We start from the raw sequence: 20,777 nt of genomic DNA, 5'->3' as shown, positions 1-20,777 counted from the left end.
AAGTGATCTGGCCACTAGTGTCTCTGATTAATTTAGGTTGAAATTTTTTCCTGGCATAAGTCAGGGAGTAAATGAAGACTTCCTCAGAGGGTCAGCTTTGGAACCAAATTTCAGTGGTGGTAGAATGGGGTAGTAGTGTGCCCTATAATTTGGGGGGTTAAATCATCTTTAGGAGAGAAACGATTATTCAAATCAAAACAATCTGCTTAAATATAGTTCAATAGGTTGGCGCCACATGTTCTCAACAGACGAGTGCACATGTTGAAGGATGGTTCACCCAACTATATCCCCTTCCTTCACTGCTTGATAATACATTGCCTGTGCTCTTTGTACCTCTGAACTCACAAACATGTATTGTCAGGGGTAATGTGTGGTTTATTCACTGCAATCTGACAATAACATCCTGATCTTTGAATTCACATTGGACAGTTTTAGGTAAAACTGGCTGATGGCTCTACAGGTTGAAATTCGTAGTCGATTGATCTGCATTTGCTCGCCTGTTTTCCCTTACAGTTTGAATTAATGCACAGATTATCGCAAATCTCAATATGTGCTTTCACCGACTGTTACCCTTATGCTAAACAAGTAACCGTGTGTGTTCTGTCCTCACTATAAACTTTCCTTTGGCCTGAGTATAATCAGATATACAGCATAACCACTCCTACTTTAATAATCCAATCTACATGTAAAGATCTGAAGAACGGTGTTTAAGTAGTAAAGAACATGTGAGCTCAAGTGGTAAAACACGAATACAAATGATTGTGGTATGCAATCACAATATGAATAGATACATTGCAATGCAAACATGAAAACATGGCATAACTGCTTAATTTGACAGCAAATCTTACCATCAAAGCTGTACTGAGTGGAGAGTATACTATATCTGTGACTTAACATGCTAGAACTAAGATGGTGACCTCCTGTCATTTACCTAATGTGCATTGAGAGCTAACTACGGAGGCCTGACTGTTCAGTTTAAGCTGATACTAGGCTGACCACTATATGGAGTTTGCACAGAAATATTGCATATGTAAAACAACAATGCTAAAGGCATAAGTGTCCTACTAGCAAATGTTAGAAAGTTGAGATGTCTTAAACACTAAAAGAGGTAATTGTTAAGGAGCATTTCACAAGCTGTTCAAAGTCATTGAGGTCTCCTTTTGCGGCAACGCTAGCAATAATTATATCAACCAAGGCAGAACGGCATTTTTTTTACATGACCCTATCCATGGTGGGGTGTTATTTGCTTGCTTAATACATTAGCCACACCTGTATGGAAGCCTTTCGATTCAGTATGTTGTCCATTTACACAGTAGTTGCATTTTTTTTTGTCTAAAACCTCTATAGAAAAATGTTGGGTGTGTTTATTCCCAAGTGTAGGATGCATTATGCATAATTATATCCAAATTAAGCAATTTCTTTAGAAAATGTGAAAGTACGTAAGTATCGCAGAACTGGATAGTATTATTGTTCAGGAAACCTCACAATCCATTTTATTTTTGGTATTGTCCTATGTAGCCTCTCAACTTAACATCATTTTTATATTTGTTTGTTTTTCATTCCAGATACATGTACTGGACAGATTGGGGAGAGACACCCAGGATTGAACGGGCTGGTATGGATGGTAGCACCCGTAAAATCATAGTGGACTCTGATATTTATTGGCCCAATGGGCTAACCATCGATTTGGAAGAACAAAAACTTTACTGGGCAGATGCTAAGCTGAGTTTTATTCACAGGGCCAATTTGGATGGTTCATTTAGGTATACAAATGTAGCTTTACACCGATTGCTGAATGTTTGTTTGTGCTCAATAAATAATTTTTTTTGTCTCAAACCCTAAAGTAAATGTATTAAACCGGTGCTGTCCAGCTTTTTCCTGACATAGATTACACTTACACTATACATAGAAACCACGGAAAAGCCATTAAATCACCAAAAACTAATAGCCCCTTTTACCCCTCTGAAATCCTTCTTATCCAGCTTTATGTAATGAAGGTGCCCTGTGGTTCTAAAGTTCGCACTCTCAATGTTTTTACTTGATTTTGTCTTTTTTTAATTCAGAATTTTTTTTTTGATCCTTGAACACCACCAGCATCCTTTTGGGTTCCCCATGTAGTAAAACAATTGGATGAATGTCTGCATATAACTAATGTAGGTGCGTCATGAACATTATCCATTGAAAATGTAAGCACTTCCATTGGCAAAATCATGACGACCTAGGGCAAACTGAAAAATGCTGGAACCATAGTTGTAACAGAAGTTGGAATACTCTGTTAAATAGTTAACCACAGAGAGAGGGTGGGGTGGTTTTGGGGGGAGCTGGTATTGCTGTCAAAATGGTGACCCTTTCCCAGAGAATTTCAACATGACTGTTTACACTGCTCATGTGTGGAATTTCACAGGAATGTTCCCATTAATTTCTGGAAGCACTGTTCTGCTGTCGGTAAACAGACACAAAAAGTAACACATCTTTTAAATAAGTAAAGAGAAATTGGATATGGGGAAAAGTCTGTATTTACTGAGCCACAGTGCAACACTAGATAAACATTTGTTGAAAACAAAACCAAAATATGATTTTGTTTCTACCAGTTTCATGGTAAAATATAACTTTGGAATTTGGGCTTCTGTAAATGCTTAGTAAAGCAACATGGCGGCCAAATTGTCATGAAACATGTTGGGCTTAGAGCATTTGCTTGGCTTTACCCAGGAAAATAGGCAAATAGTATGATTGCTCTCATCCTGGCAAGCCAACCGTATACTATGAAATGATACGACTGTACTATGTCGTGTTCAGGATATGTCGCAGGTGTAAGTGTATGGTACCTAATACATTTGGTCTATTATACCCATGCAGGCAGAAGGTTGTTGAAGGAAGCCTTACACATCCATTTGCTCTGACGCTGGCAGGAGATACCTTGTATTGGACTGACTGGCAGACTCGCTCTATACATGCCTGCAACAAATGTACTGGTGAGAAACGGCGGGAGATCCTCAGCGCACTTTATTCTCCAATGGACATACAAGTGTTTAGTCAGGAGCGACAGCCTCATTGTGAGTTTGTTTTAATTTTTTAAATTATGTTTAGAATTCTGTTTTTACAAATGTACAATACAGTGTGTTTAACCATGGTTAAGGGAATAGAAGTCCATGCTCACCATATCTAGAGAAATTTACAGTACCCAGTAACTACCAAATGTTTACAGCGATTTGGAGACTCTTTTTAGAAAAATCATTTCGTGGACTGGAAGAGTATCCTTTAACAGACTTAATACTCATTTTTGCTCGCACACCATAGAGGTGTGAGCAAAAAATGAGTATTACTACAGTAAAAAGTAACGGGAAAAAATGTGTCCACTGTGGTGTTGAGCTCATCGCAGACAATTGAATCTGCTCCTGAGACTGAGATGAAAGAAAAATAAATCAAATAGTGAAGCGCTAGAAAAATTTAGCAAATGTAAAAATAATTAAAATATATTCACATTAAAAAAAAACCTATATAGGTAAATAAACAAACATCCAGGAATACATTAATTCATAATCAATTGACCCACAGCTCAAAGTGTCTGAATTAGACAGGATTTAACCAGGCTGATCAGCGTCCAGAACATAAACTGGTGGCTACAATAGTATGGAGCCTAATAGAGATACTGGTAAATATACAAATTCTGATATGTTGGTTATGCGCATATACCTTCATCCAGAAGGTATACATGGTCAAACAGCTCTTTACATACTGTTTCTGACAATCATGTTGGCAGGGGTTAAACCAACCTCCTTTCCTACCTGGCACCACAAAGTCTGATATAATACATTCAATAATTAGCATCAGGATAATATATGATCTGTAAACTTTGTTTTAAATGCATTTTAAACTTATACTTTAAACAATATTTACATCAATCTGTGATTTCCTAAATTACTTGCTGTTAGGTTTTCTCTCAGTAAGACATAGGATAAAAGTCAAACATCCCCTTGTGCATTCAGGCTAAAATAGTTCTTGGTCACTCACAAATAAAATGGTCTAATTAGCATCGGATTTCCTTTCTTCTGTTCTTACAAAAACACATTTTGTCCAACATATGCCTACTGCATAAGAAAGCAATATATTTCTAATCCAAAAATCGGTACATTTGCAATGATATACATCGCCACACTGCACCACTAATTGAAATAAATTTTATATAATTTTTTTGTAAGTGTTCCAGCCACACTGATGCATAGTTGTGATACTCTATAGTCTGTGCCTTCTTGATGCTAGATCGATTTCTCACACAAAGGGGTGGACTCGCTAATGCATCATTCCTTTTGTCCCCGCATCTGGATTTGTGGATAGTGGTCCATGTAGCTTTCTGCTCTTTCTTCTCTCCTACTCTTTGACCATGTCCCCTTTTTTTTACCTTTTTATTCTACCCGGTTACCATCTAGTTGTTATTTCTTGCTTGCCTGAAGGCTATATTTTTGTTGTATCTGTGCTTTCACTTGAAACCATAGTAGCTTATCTTATTTGTACTTATCCCCAATCATCATGATACTCTGATATTGTGTTTTATTATGTAATGAAATAAATAAACTTTGAGTTTAGAATCTAACTTGCTATGTATTTTAAAATAAATTTATGCCCATCATTGCTTATGGGACCCCCTGCAGTTTTATTAGACAGCATCAAAGCTAGCTAGCCTGGCTAAACAATGTGGCCCATCCTAATCTCATTAACAATAAGTACAGTAAATCAAAAAGAAAATAGAGAACCCCTCCCCCTCATATGGACCTATTTTCCAATATACAGGATACCTTGGCTGCAGTGTATACAATACTAATATAAGGGCCAGTCATGAGTGGTAATAATTAGGAAATTGTGAATAATAGTATTCTAAAATCCTTCACAACTTTTTGATCAGAAATCTCAGCGTGTGCCCTAACTTTCTCTACATTGTGTCTGTTTCTTGCAGTCAATACGCCTTGCAATGTCAATAACGGAGGCTGTTCACACCTATGCCTGCTGTCACCACGAGACCCCTTCTATAGCTGTGCGTGTCCGACAGGGGTGCAGCTGACAGAGGATGGCAAATCCTGCAAAATAGGTAACAAAAAAAATGTTATCTATAATCTCTATCAGTGTATTTGTCTTGCTGAGGATTACCTTCTTGCTAATGTATTCATTATTTAATCATTATGGTAAGAGACTGTAGAGCTTCCTAATCTAACAGTATAGACTGGAGCGCTGGATCTCATGTCTGAAAGGAGTTAGAGGTTAGAGAATATGGCTTTATTCTTTGCTGTGACATGCATATTTTGAAAGTTCCCACTAAACTATTTTAGTGTATGATAGATGTGACTATTTCAGTCTGTTGTCTGGAGTCTTGGGCCTCTTGGTGCAATATAAAAAAAACAAAACTTGATGATCTGTCAGATTATGTGGGTAGTACTGAAGGTGCTCACAAATGTAACAAGAGCTTGCATTTAAAGTTCCCTTTTCTACAGAGAGCCTAGGGACACTGGAAGATGTGAAGCCACATGCCTGCGAGCAGTAAACATTTGCTTTAGAAATCAAACAGCTAATTTTTAGACCAAGTCTGTCAAGACTTTTTGATTAAGAACAGAGGCAGCTCATTTACAAGTGAACAGCTCTATTGTGGAATGGGAAAAGTTGCAGCCATTTGTCAGTCTGTATAATTGCTCCAAAGCAATGCTTTTCACTTTCCCAGTTGTCTCTGACTACCTTCTTAGAATTTACAGGCCCAGGCGAACATGTCAGCGTGAAGGTTTTTGTATGGCACAATTTATGCATACCTTCTTGGAAGCAAATGTGCTTTTACCCCTTCCTTTGTTTTTAAATCTTAAATTGTGCACTAGAGTGACAGTTTAAAAGACAGCTTAAGCTTACAGGCTGTAATTTTCTCACAGGCAAACATGCAGTGTTTCAAATCTATTTTATTTTTTTTATTTACTATATTCCTAAAGCATCAGATAGTGAATACGTCTTGGGTCATGTCCGATTTGTGGGCATTTTGAATCAACGTTTGCTTTCTTTGTACTGCAAGAGTCATGGTTTTATATGGTTTTTGTTACTGTGTATACAACAAAAACTAGTTTTGCTTTACGCAAGTAATAATTTTGACACGTACAGATGAATTTTAATTAATTTGTCAGAAACGGATACATTAAAACAACGCACATTGTAATATGAAGTTTTTTTTTTTTAGTTAACGCCCAATAAATGACTACAACATTTTTATTTTTCCCTATATATTTTGTTTCATATATGAAATATGTAAATATTTGTCTTTAAAAACAGGTTGCACTATGTTGCTAAATAAGCCCCAGTGTGCTGTAATCTATAGTAAGCAATCAGATGTTGGCTTTCATTATTTAAACACTGCTATAAAAGTGACTTTAAAATCTATTGGTAATTTACAGCGTGTTTGTACATCACATAACTAAATAAATCCTACTAAGCCCTATTGATGATATTGGTTATAAGTCAAAGAAAATCATTATTTAAATGTTGATCTCCTTCAGAGGATTTATACATGGACTGCACATTCTAACAGATCATACCCATCGGTTATTAACACTTACAATACAAGTAATACGAGTGTGGCTGGTTACACACCACAGAAAATTTTTCGCGATGCGACATTGTTAATGATTTTACCAATGACTGACTGCCCCAATCTGCATGTCGATTCATGCGTGCACACTTATATGTTTTACAAGGTTGACCTTCAGATCTGTGTTCTTTATCGGTCATAACCGTGCGCTGAAAAGATCGTGACTCTGTAAACCTTATGGAGATCTGCCTACACTGCTGGTCACAAGTGCATACACACTTCAGATTTTTCCCGAAAGAGCTTTAAATACGCCTTCTAGCCAGCTGCTAAGACAACATATGGCAATATTTGAAACAAAGCCAGAGGAATCAGTTGACCATTCCTCATGAATTACCAGCATATTGTTTCCCAGCAGTGAGAGCAGCATATAGTACAGAAGTGGTCACGCTTTTTTTTTTTTTTTTTTGTGACATGGGATTGGGTCGTTGTGGACTCACTGTATGAAGATGTGCCATCCGCTGCCTTTTTTTTTTTTTTTTTTTTTTTTTATCTCAATGCAAGACAAGCTAATTCAAAAACCCTGTTACCCATTGCTTTTTGGCTACTGTCACAATTTGGGACCATTTATATTTTTAAAATCTACAAAATGTTCTTTGAACAGTAATTCATTTTTTTTTTCTTCCTGGAAGAAGTGACTGTCAGTGGCGAATCCAGGGGGATGCTCTGATTGTGTATTAAAACACAATCAGAGCATCTCGGCAGCACACTGTCCCTACCTGTCGCTGCTGAACGGACCTGCACATAGTATGCAGCCGCTGGCAGCCTCAGATGTCAAAAAGGGGGCGGGGCCTAAATCCCCCCCTACATCGCCCCGGGTAGAAGTATTTTCTAGATCCGCCCCTGGTGACTGTACATTATCATCTCTTATACAAGGAATGCAGGGAGTGCTGGTTGTTACAGATAAAACAATATACAGTGTTATTATGCAGCACTTGGAAAAATAATTAAAAACTCCATTGGAATTGTGTGTATTGGTTTTTCATTGATCTGAGGGAAGTTGGAAAATATTCCCAAGCTGATAGAAAAAACAATGTTGAATGTTAACTGTTTCATTTTTTAGCGTGTCTTTCTGAAAAGTGTGCTTATTGTAATGGCGGTGATTCAAGCCTGTACACTTCTATCAAATCTTGGAAATAATGTCCTTATTTAGAGTTTGGTGCAAATCCAACAAAAGTCTGCAAGTCTTCACCTGGACAAACTGCTTTACGATGCAAAGGGTGCAAATATGCATGCAGGGGCAAGGCTGCCTGCTCTTTCATGTAGCACACAAACATTGGACATTTTTATTTTTACACTGTGTAAATTGTTTATAGTTGAAATAGCGCGCACCCCTTCCTAACTCTAAGTCCTATCCACACATTTTAACCTGCCCCCACTCTTCTGCAGCGTGACATGGTTTTGCCAAGGCACAAAATTGTGACTTATAGCAGGATCCACAACTCTAAATAAGGCTCAATGTGTTCAAGTGCCAACTTAAGCATATGCCTTCTGCCATTGTGAATTTCATATTGTGTAGTTTGAAGATATCCCATAGTGGGGAATTCGCTTTTGCCTCTCTGTTCGCAATAAAAGGTCCAAAAGCCAGTTGCCTTATGTAATGATTATTGACTGCTTTCTTTGCCAGTGAGCCAGAGATCCTCACTGTTTTGTGAATGAAGCTTTGAATATTTCTTCATTGGCAAATGTAATTGATGTCTTTCATGTCCTTCCCCTCTCTTGAATTCTGAAATTATTAATTCAACAAAAGCAGTGTTTTAGGGCTGCCTTAATAGATTAAACCGTTTCATTGACTCCATTACCTTTGTCCAGAAGTGTCATAGTAAATGTTGTCTTTGATCAGTAATTTGTAGGGTGAATGGGTATTTGTCACATCTCTGAGGAGGGACTCTCCTTCTCAGCGCTGCATGTTTGATGGCATACAATATTCCATAGCTAAAACTCCGACTCCTTCACACACACATTTTCCTTTTTTTTTTTTTTCTTTTTTTTTTTTTTTAGTTTGTTATTTTTAACAAATGGGGGCTGGCAAGAGGGCAAAAAAAAAACTAAACCACAATGAGTCAGAATTTTCTAATATGCTGCAAATCTGGAATTAATTTATTTTTGTGTGTATGGTAAAAACTAGAAGGTCTAATGGGGCAAGTAATGAAGTGGATGATTAAATAGTATTCTCTCTCAAACGCTATTGTGACCAAATGGGCTTACTTTGTCACCCGGTCTGTAGGGGATAAGGAGGAAAGGAGGTATGTCCTTCCTGCACAGTTTCTTTGTTTCCTTCCCACAGTCAGTAACCGACCATTACTGACCACTCCTACTGGTGTCATCTTGCCACCAGACACTCGCCGACTGAATGCCAACTGGGCACTAGTTGTAGGAGAATCTCGCTGGCACCTAGAACTGCTTTCTTCTGGGGTAGCTAGTATAGCTGCTGCAATGCTTCTTTGATGTGGGTTGGCTGGTATCTCCTGACTGCTTATTGTGGATTAGGACTGGTGGGTAGTGGGCAGAGCATTGACAGAGATGCTGGGTACAACACAGTACATCCAGGGTAAGGATTAGAGAGTAAGCTCTTATCTGTTGGTCACAGGATACAGCAGGTAATAATAGTCTGTTAAGGAATTTTACACACCAGTTTGTGGTACTGGTGATCATCCAAAAGTTCAAATGGAAAATGATACGTTACGTGGTAAAACAGAGCACCTTTATACACATGTTGTCAGGGGGTAGCCCAGCCCCCTGATCCAACCAGGTACCGAAACATCTGATATCCCATTAGAACGTTTTACATTGGAATATACCGTAATCTTATCTTGCATCCAACACACTTTAACTTTTGCATCACCCTGTGATTTCCTCAAATTTGCTGTCTATATTGTTAGGAGGTATCCTGTCTCTCAAGACATACTAACAGGTAACATCCTCCAGCCAGGCATTTAGCCAAAGTAGGTGTATGTCACTTCTGAGATGGAAAGACTTAATTAACTTAATTTAGAATGTAATTTCCTCCTTTCTTACACAACACTTTTCCTCCACCATGGTTACTGCACCCAAAATCAGTAAATTTCTAATACACAGACATAATACAGTATCAAAATCAGTACTTTTGCAATGATAAAAATTGGTGCACTGTGCTAATAATTTAATATTGGCACAATTTAATTTTATATTTATACAATAAGTTATTTATAAATGATTCAGCCACAACTATATATTGTGGAGCTATAATAAAAATTATTATAAAAGGGACACCTAAAATGTGTTTGTTTTGTTTTTTTATTTCTGCTGTATGCAGGAAATATACGATTGACGTTTCTGCGGAGACTGAGCAAGTTATGAATGTTCAAATTCAGTTTTGTGTCCATGGCCTCATCTGTGTAGAGTTTGTATGTTCTCCCTGTATTTGTGTGGGTTTCCTCTGGGTGCTCCAGTTACCTCCCACTATCCAAAAACATATTAATAATTTAATTGGCTGTTATCAAAATTGACCTTTAGTCTGTGTGTGTGTGTGTGTGTATATGTTAGGGAATTTAGACTGTAAGCTCAATTGCGGCAGAGACTTTTAAATGAGTTCTCTGTACAGCACTGCAGAATTAGTGGTGCTATATAAATGATGATGATGATGATGATGATGATCACATGCCTACCTTAGCACAGGCCAAGATGGCATCTTGAGAGGATGAGCAGGGGTGGGCTGGCCCGGGGGGCAGGGGACATCGGTCCCCAGGGCTGCTCAGTTTATGCATTGTTAGGGCCGGCCGCCCAGCTCCCCCTCCCCCCGGCTGCACTATAACCTAATTATTACCGGTGGCTGCATCACATGACGGCCGCCGGTAAAAATGTCGTGTGACACGCCGGCCTCAGCGCACAGGCGGGCGCGTTACATGACACGCGATGCGGCCGCGTCATTGATGACGCGGCCACATCACATGTCATTTGACACGGCCGCCTGTGCGCCCCCGCCCCCCGGGCTGCATCTTGTCAGCCTGCGCTTGGGGATGAGGATTGTAAGACTTTCACCATCTGTATGGAGTTTGCAACCCGTTTGCAGTGGAAAATAAGATTGAATTTGAGAGATGTGGCTAGTTAAATGAGTTGTCATGGATGATGAAAGTGTGTTAAGGGAGTCATTATTAGTTGGGTACACAAAAGGCTTGAATTCTCAAACTGGAAACAATGCCTTGAGACAACAGCAGTTTTTTCTCTTAACACTATTCCGGCAGAATTGCTTTCTTGGGTGTCTGTGTTTTTTAAAAGGCAATTTTTATTTGTGATTTTTTTTCGACATTCAACTGATTATGCATTTTGTGAACATTTTAGGTGCTGATGATGTCCTGCTGCTAGCAAGGAGGACAGATCTACGAAGAATCTCATTGGACATGCCCGATTTTACAGATATTGTACTACAGATTGATGACATCAAGCATGCGATTGCTATTGATTATGACCCAATGGAAGGATACATTTATTGGACTGATGATGAGGTTAAAGCGATTCGTCGTGCGTACCTTGATGGATCAGGGGCACAGACATTGGTTGCCACTGAGGTGCAGCACCCAGATGGCATAGCAGTTGACTGGGTAGCTCGAAATCTTTACTGGACTGACACTGGGACTGACCGTATAGAAGTCACTCGGCTTAATGGCACCTCCAGGAAAATATTGATCTCTGAAAACCTGGATGAACCAAGGGCCATAGTACTGAACCCTCTGACAGGGTAAGTGGAAAATCCCTGCTCTAAGTGACTTAAGTAAATTCTCTCTAGATTTGTGTCTGAAATGATCTGAAAGCTGCTAGTTTAGAAATATGTAAACCTGGCACTTCCAGGTAGTAAACGTTATTGTACAAGCACTCCAGTGTTAGCTTATTGAAGTGAGTAGGGTACTATCATCCCCTGTTACACTGGAGTGCTTACTGTCAGAAAGCACTGTATGCAGCACCTTCTAGGAATAAACGCTGCAGTGGGGCAGTCGTTCCCCCATTCCCTTCAATGAGCCAACACTGGAGCGCTTATTTATTTATTTTCAGTATGTCTGTGTGCTTATTTTCACTTTGCCGGCAAGATGACTTAGTCACTTGATGAGAACCTTTAAATTCATATGCAGTAGAACAGACGAGTGGGTGGTAGCTTGGGTCTGAGATTTATAACGTCTGTCCAATTTCTAATTCAAACTCTGTTGTACAGTTATGACCTTGACCTTGGATACAGAGGTTGATACATCTTCAAGTGAACAGGAGATGTCCTGGTGTTTGCTGCAAGATGTTTGTGTGTGTAGTTTGTTGTGGATCACTATACTGGGGTGTATCCATTTTCTTTCGTTCTCTAATGTAAACTTAAACTCAGGGTGACTTGATGAGAACCTGTAAATCCATATGCAGTGTTTCAGTTGGACTGGCACTTTGAAATGAACTGGATTTCCCTGACTTCATAAAGTAAAATTTTGTTTTTTTTTGCTCTTTTCTACCTAGTTTCATGTACTGGACAGATTGGGGTGAAAAGCCAAAGATCGAGTCTGCTTATTTGGATGGATCTGAAAGGATGGTTCTTGTTAACTCGTCACTTGGCTGGCCCAATGGATTAGCACTGGATCTTCAAGATGGCAAACTGTACTGGGGAGATGCCAAGATGGACAAAATAGAGGTAAGCAAAAGGGCGTTCTGTACTAGGTTTAATGACCAGTGTTCTGCTTGGTGTGTTTTGTGGTAATGGCCTCCAGTGCTTCTTTTGAAATGATTGTTGCTACACTGAAAAGCGAAATAAGCAGCCATTTCTGTTTAGCTGTACACTGTGTTACCTATTCGCAGTATAAACCCACTTGTATTTTACATAAATGATATGGAAGGCATCTTGATTGCCTCCCACATCATGAAGTTTGTGAAATCCTTATTTCTGCTGAATGCACAGTGTGCACCTCCTTTCCAATTTCTGGAAGCTGGCCAGATGATACATTTTTTTAATTAACAAAAATAATTAGCAGAAGCCCAGATATTGTTTATGCCAAATGAAGGCTATAATTTTTGCACAAGTTATGAAAGTTTGTCTCTCTTATAAAGATTTGAAATAGTGGTTTGTTTTGTACAAAAGCAGAAACGCCTGCTGTAGACATTTTAACATGCAGCATGGACAGTGGACCTGAGTGTCAGGTCTGATCACTTTGTATAGTTGTAGTAGTAATAGTAGTATTCTTATTGTATATGTACTGATGGTATACTATTATCGCTGTCTGTGGTTGATTTAGAACAGATGTGTGGGTTATCGACTGAGTTTTGCAACGTCTGTCCAATTTCTAGTTCAAACTCTGTAGTACAGTTATGACCTTGACATGTGACATTTGAATGCAGAGGTTGCTATAGATTCAAGTGAACATGAGATGTTCCTGGTGTTTGTTGCATAGTTTGCTGTGTATTGGTATACTTGGGATTATTTTGTTTGTTTAATTCTCTAATATATAATATAAACTTAATTCCAAAAGTGGCCCAATAGCTTCAGTGTGTTCAGGGCCTATTTTCCATCTCTGCCTTGCCCTACACTGGCTCCCCATCCCCTACAGAATCCTCTTCAAACTCCTTACCACCACTTACAAAGCCCTCTCCCAGTCTACTGCCCCCTACATCTCCGACCACCTCACCATTCACACTCCTGCCCAATCCCTGCGCTCTGCCACTGACCATCGCCCCTCTTCCACTCTCATTACCACTTCCCATTCCAGAATCCAAGACTTCTCCCGAGCTGCCCCCCTACACTGGAATGACCTCCCTCGCTCCATCCGTCTCGCTCCCAAGCTGTGCTCCTTCAAACGAGCACTTAAAACTCACCTGTTCCTTAAAGCCTACCAATCATCCACCTAACCCCTTACCTACACTGCTCGCTCTTCCCTCTCTCCACTGGCATCACCGCTCCCTCTTGTGTCTGTTTCGTCCACCCTCCCTTAGGATGTAAGCTCGTTTGAGCAGGGCACTTCTTCCCTCGTGTCTCCACATCTGTTCTTCTGCTCCGTCCTTACTCCATTTGTCTGTCCCGGAGTTTCTGAAGCACTGGTACTTTGTGTTTACTGTTCTGTACTGTTTTAACCCTGTATGGTTTACTTTTTGTACTATGTACGGCGCTGCGGACACCTTGTGGCGCCTAACAAATAAATGATGATGATAATAATATTTTAGTCTTAACCCAGCCTTGCTCATTGTACAGTGGTCTCTGTTCTGTAGTATAGTGTGCATCAGCTGTTGGTGGAGTTGAAAACGGCAAGATTTCAAGGGTACATCTTTCAGGATATATTAAATAGAATAAATGTACAATTCCAGACCCTGCATTATTTGTGTTCTGAATAGACAAGTATGCACTGAGTAACATGAACAATTGTTTACACTGGTTGAAGTTAAGAAAAACCTATCTCCAGTGCCCTGTTTCAATCCGCTGTTGATCTTTAATTGTTCACCAAATTCCATAAATTTGAAATATTCCTCCTCTGTGAGTAACTTTTTTTTGTACTTTTCTGATATATATTTTTTTTTTTAACATGATTTTCATTTATATCTGGTTTAGGAAAGTGAAAATGCATTACACTCTGTTGAATGCAGGCTTCTAAAAGATAATGGACTTTTTATGCTTTGAGCGCATGAAAATATTGTGCAGTGCATTTGACCCACCATATTGTAAACACAGTTTGAGACCGTGATCTATTACTTTAGTCACCCAGTCAATCTTATTGACTTATTTGACTGGATGACTAAAGTAATATATCAAGGGGGACCTTAGATGTAGCTTATCTAGACTTTTAGTAACGCATTTGACACACTCACATCGCATACTGTTTAATAAACTCGAAAGCTTGGGTTTGGATTACAGAGTTCTCCCCAGCATCTATTTCCCGGGTGCTCCACCTGGCTGTTTTAACTCCTCACCCGGCTCTTGGAGCCCAACAGATTACTATTATAATAGAACAAAACATTGTTTCTTTTATTAGAAAAGTCACTGTGAACACTACAGCCAGTAGTGTGTGTTAGACCACTGACCACCTGTCTGGTCAGTCCTGGCATGTGTGGACAGTAACCTCCCAACAGTTTTCAGTATTATTGCAAAGTATTGCAACTGCCCCCTCCCAGCTGCTACTTAATGCTACCCGGCTGACAAAATATTCTGGGGAGAACCCTGGAGTCTAAGGTGGTTGAATGGATAGGATCTTGGTTGCAGGCTAGAAAACATCGTATTGGCAATCTTTCCTTTACAGGAAGGAAAGGTTATCATTGAGTACCCCAATGGATCTGTACTTGGATCAGTGCATTTTAATATCTTTGTGAGACTGCAAAAGGTATTGAAGAGAGAGTATGCCTTTTTGCAGATATGCAGCAGAGTAGATGCACCAGGAGGGGTAAAACAAATGATTATCTAGGTCAGGATTGGCCAACCAGTCTGAGACTGAGCCAGAAAACATTGATAGATTCCACAAAGAGCCAACTTTACATTTTACACATATCGTACACACATGCATTGAAAATATAATATAATTTATCATATCTTGCTAAGTTTAAAAAAAATGTGCACAATAACGATCAAATTAGCACAGCTCTTACCTCGCTGCTGTGTCTGGTAGAGGAGGGTGCAGACTACTAATAGTCTAATTCTTCACAGTAGCTCACGCTGCTACTGCATTGCTGTAGGCAGAATTGTTGAAGTGGAGAAAGTCATAAATGGCCAACATGCCCCCCCCCCCCTCACAAGCCCATCAAATGTCCACACATGCCCTTTACATGCTATCAGGCCTCACCACATGCTCCTAACAGACTTCCCTACTTGCTATCAAATATCCCTACTTGTCCCTTACATGCCCATTAGCCACCCCACATTCCGTCAGACCTCCCCATATGTTCCTTATATGCCTATCAAAGACCTCCCTATATGCCCCTTACGTGCTCTCAGTCTCCCCCCATGCAATCAGGTATTGCCGCATGCTCCTCACAGACATCTCCCCCACTTACGTTTACTGCTGGAGCCCATGCTGAGGAAAGAGGGAGCAGAGAAATCACACTACCCTCTCCTCTTCCCTCCTCCGCCGATTGGTTAAGTTGTTCTAGCATGACCTCCCTTCATTGTGCAGAGAAAGTCCTGTGGCGCAGACTCACTTCTGTCAAATTGGGAGCAGCCAACAGGGTTCCACTGCCGCTATCTCCTCCTTCCCGGGAGCCACATTTAAATGCGCAAAGAGCCACATGCGGCTCGAGAGCCGCGGGTTGGCCACACCTGATCTAGGTAGACTACAGGAGTGGTCAAGAGTGGCAACTAGTTTAATGCCAAAAAAACGCAGAATCAAGCACTAGGTTCTCAATAACCTAAAGGCTAAATTTAGTGTAAATGGCAAAATAATGGAAATTACAGAGAGAGGACGGAATCTAGGAGTCACTATTTCAGGTGAATTAAAAGCAGGAAAGCAATGTAACAAAACAATGAGAGAGACCAGTCTGATGCTTGGTTGCATAGGGAGAGGAATCCGTAGCAGAAAGAAAGAAGTAATAATGCCACTGTATAGGTCATTGGTACGGCCTCCTCTAGAATACTGTGTTCTGTTCTGGAGGCCATATCTCCAGGAGGATATAAATACATTATAGACTGTATGTATAGTTTGGCTCAAAGGGGGACATGGTGCAGGAGGGAAACATTCTTCAAAGGAAGAGAAGTATTAGAAAATGAGGACATGCACTGAAACTGAAGGGAAGTAGGGTCATGGGAAATTTGAGAAAAAGTTACTTCACAGAAATGGTAGTGGATAAGTGGAATAGCTTTCCATTAGAGGTGGTAGAAGCTAATACAGTCGAGCAATTTAAACACGCTTGGAATAGACATAAGGATATCCTTGCAGAGAACCAAGGATCAAATAGAGTTTGAGGTTACCATAGGGTAAAAAATGAGCTGACTAGATGGGCCAAATGGTTCTTATATGCCATGAAAATCTTTGTTTCTAACATATGAATAGCAATGGGCACAGACCCATTTAAAACATTGAAAATATTTTTCAATCCCATATTCCTCCATTTAGAGTTTTAAAACTGTATGGAAAATGCACATGTTTATATGTACCCAATAATGGAAGATGTGCACATGTTGAAAAGCAGTTTATAACAGCCAGCATTCTCCCCTTTGAAGCAATTTGCACATTTCAACCCATATTTCAGATAGCAAACCATACATCAAATGCACTTGTTGACTAGCATTGATACAGCCAGAGATGCAATGCCCAACTTGCAGGCGTATACTATAAATTGTTTTTGTCCTGCGTGGTTTTTTTTGTTTTTTTGTATTTTTTCTTCAGTTTTTCAGTGAACCCTTAGCCCAGTGATGGGCAACCTGATATGCTGCAAGGGCTCTATGGCAGAAGGGAGTTGCAAATGTAATAAGTAGCATTATTTTAATGTTGCGCAAGAAGTATATTTTTTTGCAGGAATTTTTACTTAGTCACTTGATTACAACTTGTAAATTTATATGCAGTCAGTCTGTTAAACTGGAGCAGTATGCATCATGGAAGTTAAATGGATTTCACAGACATCATAAAGTGAAGTTTCCTTTTTTTTTTCTCCCAAATCCTCCTCAAAATTTCATTAAAGCAGCAGTCGAGATAGTGAACAGTTTCCCGGCAGATGTTGCATTGTTTACACCGCTTTTAGGCTACTTGTGTCACCCCTGCTCTTTGTAGTTCTATAACGGATAGGGAGCATGCTGTGCTCTTCCGTCAAATGCTTTGGTTTGTAAGTGATATATACAAATAATGGTTTGCAGCTTGTGAATGAAAGAGAGGTGAAGGAGGTCTATTGTGAACTGTAATGCAGTGGGAGGAAAAATATGTCCTTATGCGTAATATTTCACATGTAGAAACCAGCAGTTGCAGTCTTTTCCAGAAATCTTCCCATCTGCAATGTTAAGCTGGAACACAAAGGGCTCAGTCACTGCACTAGCAGCCTATGGAGCCATTTGGCAACACTTGTCAAACGTTTGCGTGACGGCAGCCTATAGGGCTTTCTCCTGTAAATTTGGCCCCCTATGGCAACATTGTTCCCTGTCTCTTAATGTTTTGTTTGTCTCTTTGGCAGGCAGTTGGGGAAAATGAGTCCACTTCTTCAACATATGGTTTTATACTTTGTGGGTGAAGATTTATATATCTGTACGTTAATTGGCAGAGATTCATGTTCACACAAACTCTGTGTGAAAAAGACGCAAGATCACGTTTGTGCTTTGAGGAACTTTAATGGACAAACTATAGATTAGTGAGGATTACAAGAGTCCAGCAGAGAGGGAAGCAGAGAGCTGGCGATAAGCACGTGCAGGGCCTCTCTGTTCTATTATGAGGTTAACCTCTATGCAGGGAGCAGCATGTTCCATCTCGCAGAGCAGGTTTCCTCATGGCCCACCTTTTATTACTGAGCATGATCGTACCATCTCCTGCATATTGATATTTCATTTATTATACATTGGAGTCTGAGCTGTATTGTGGAGATATATAGAGATAGATATTAGATATTCGACATACTTGCCAACTTTTTCCTCGTTGGCTTCAGGGAGATCCCGGGGGGAGGTGGGCATGCGGGGGAGGGGCTTGCCGAATCACAATTTTGGCCAATTACAGCAGGGGTGGGGCTAATATGATGCGCTATTTGCGTAATTAAGCCCCACCCCCATCACTTATCTATCGAGGGGGCAAGAACTGGGAGGCTGCTCTGTTCTCCTGGGAGGTCTCCCGGAATAGGCAACTATGCGTTAAAGAAAAGCAGCTAATGAGAGACTGAAGTGTCTTTTACATTTCTGTTTCCATTACTGAAGTCATGTTGTCTTACCTGTCAGTCTTTGATTAAATCTTGATCTCCATGAAAATGGCTACCTCCATAGGCATCAATACATGGAAATAGGACACAATTTCTGAACTGTCGTCTTCATGCCAAAGATGGCAAAGCCAACCACGTCTTGTACTGGCTCAGCATCAGGGAGAATGCCAGACTGGAAATACATTATGGAATTTATTCATTTTTATTGTTAATGTATATTTGTAAATGCCTAGCAGAGAAACTGTTTAAACCTAAAGTCATAGGGCATTTTTACCCATAAGATATAAGGGGGTGTGTGTGTGTGTGTGTGTAGGTGTGTAGGTGTGTAGGTGTGTAGATGTGTAGATGTGTAGATACTCATTCCTACCTCTTGGCTACTGCACATGTTTTTTGAGTAAAACCATCTATGCAGATGGTCATACCCCCTTACGAATTTAGTGATGCCTGGGCAGTTTGAAGTGGCCTTTGCACGATCAAAGTTTTCATCAAGTACACAGTAAGCTGCTTCTTCAGTTATATTCTTATTAAACACTAATGAACTAAAAAAATGGATGTGTAAAATGTTATTTTTAAGATCAATACAGTTTTAATAAAAGCAGTGCTTGAGACCTTTGCTGGTCACATACACCATTAAAGTGCAGGTCATCGGCAAGTTGACATATGTTACCACGAAATGACTGCATTCTCCGATAATAACCTTATCAAAATTGACAGCTTTGTTATTGGGCCTGTTGAGAGGGGGGGTTTCCAATTTTTTTTTTTCAAAATTTAATGAGATAGCTTTGACTGTGCATGTTTGTATGATAGATAGATATAGATATGTGTATGTATGTCAAATCCAACGTATGCTATCTGTGGATTGATGCCGAGCTTATACACAATCAAAGGAAATCTTCCTGCATGCATTACAATCGATCTGAGAACAGAATATACACAATACCATCTCTTCTGTATAGAATCTGCTCTCTTTAATGCATAACACAGTGGTTCCCAAACTGTGTGCCTAGGCTCCCTGGGGTGCCTCGGCGATCTCACGGGGGTGCCAAGGCCAGGGCCAGTGTTAAGCAAGGCCAGGGAATACTTGGTAATTATTTTGGTTTTGGGGTGCCTTGAAAAAATTATGGGGACCCTAAGGGTGCCTTAAACTGGCATAGCAGGTTCTCATTTTTATAATACTTCTGAAGAACTTGTTGATGTGCAAAAACAGTTGATGAATTACAAGATCAGTTTCCTGGCAAGCCTGCGGTTGTGCTTATGGTGCAATTTCCCAAGTAGTTTGAAAGTAGCACGTTATTTGTAATAAGCTACCTCTACAAATGCCATCTTTACCTGCTTCTAACATCCTCCCCAAAACTTCTTACAAATTCTAAAATGTATAAATATATCCCTGAGCATGTTAAAATGTGAAGCATCCTTAAAGGTACACTACCTTTCATATAAAATACATTATCTATGTATGTATGTGTGTATATTATACAATGTTTTTTTTGCCAACCTGTAATGTGATTGAGCAGTTCCCTCCTGTGGGAAAATTTAGTCTCTCCTAATCCAGAAACAGAGCTTGCCTTTTACTGTGCAATAAAAGAATAATAGAGATTCAGCTAAAACTCATTAACGTCCCCCTCTTCCCTGCCATCTGTACTCTTCGCTACAACAAGTGGCTTTCGCTTCAACTTGAATCTGACAAGTACTTTCTTCCTCTATTCAGGAGAGCCCTTCAAAGGCAACCTCTGTAAATGGTTTTCTATGTAATTTACCCCCTTTTTTTATTTCTACACTTGACCTGCCTAAATCATGTCATCTGATGGTAAGAGTTTAAAATGTGCTCCCTGTACCAGACTGCAGGGGCAGCCATAACGCGCAGAGGCCTTTTGCCGATAGAGAGACCTGACATTTACATTTAATTTAGCACCAATCAAACTGAATATAAACAGAAAAGGCTACTGATCTACATATGAATGAAGAGCATTGCAGGAATTGTATACATATGAAACTTGTAAAGAAGCAAGGTAAAATGAATTACTGAGCAGTTGTTTTTTTTTTTCATCCCTACCTTGGAAGCAACAGCTTGGTTATTGCTTCTGTCCTGTGGCGGGGTCATTGCTTCTGTCCTGTGGCGGGGTCATTGCTTCTGTCCTGTGGCGGGGTCATTGCTTCTGTCCTGTGGCGGGGTCATTGCTTCTGTCCTGTGGCGGGGTCATTGCTTCTGCCCTGTGGCGGGGTCATTGCTTCTGCCCTGTGGCGGGGTCATTGCTTCTGCCCTGTGGCGGGGTCATTGCTTCTGCCCTGTGGCGGGGTCATTGCTTCTGCCCTGTGGCGGGGTCATTGCTTCTGCCCTGTGGCGGGGTCATTGCTGTTT

At 40.1% G+C, this 20,777-nt stretch overlaps 1 protein-coding gene across 1 annotated transcript in view; it reads left to right on the top strand.

Moving 5' to 3' along the window:
• LRP5 (LDL receptor related protein 5) overlaps positions 1-20,777 on the top strand; it is a 135,297-nt gene that overhangs the window by 41,729 nt on the left and 72,791 nt on the right. The window contains exons 3-7 of the mRNA XM_075188600.1: positions 1,566-1,763; positions 2,857-3,053; positions 4,952-5,083; positions 10,931-11,327; positions 12,080-12,251. Of these exons, the coding sequence (XP_075044701.1) occupies positions 1,566-1,763; positions 2,857-3,053; positions 4,952-5,083; positions 10,931-11,327; positions 12,080-12,251 (1,096 nt within the window). The remainder of the gene's footprint in view (positions 1-1,565; positions 1,764-2,856; positions 3,054-4,951; positions 5,084-10,930; positions 11,328-12,079; positions 12,252-20,777) is intronic.

This window comes from Mixophyes fleayi, chromosome 10 (genome assembly GCF_038048845.1).
Source record: "Mixophyes fleayi isolate aMixFle1 chromosome 10, aMixFle1.hap1, whole genome shotgun sequence".
Classification (NCBI taxonomy): Eukaryota; Metazoa; Chordata; class Amphibia; order Anura; family Limnodynastidae; genus Mixophyes; species Mixophyes fleayi.
This window is presented reverse-complemented; position numbering and strand designations above follow the sequence as displayed.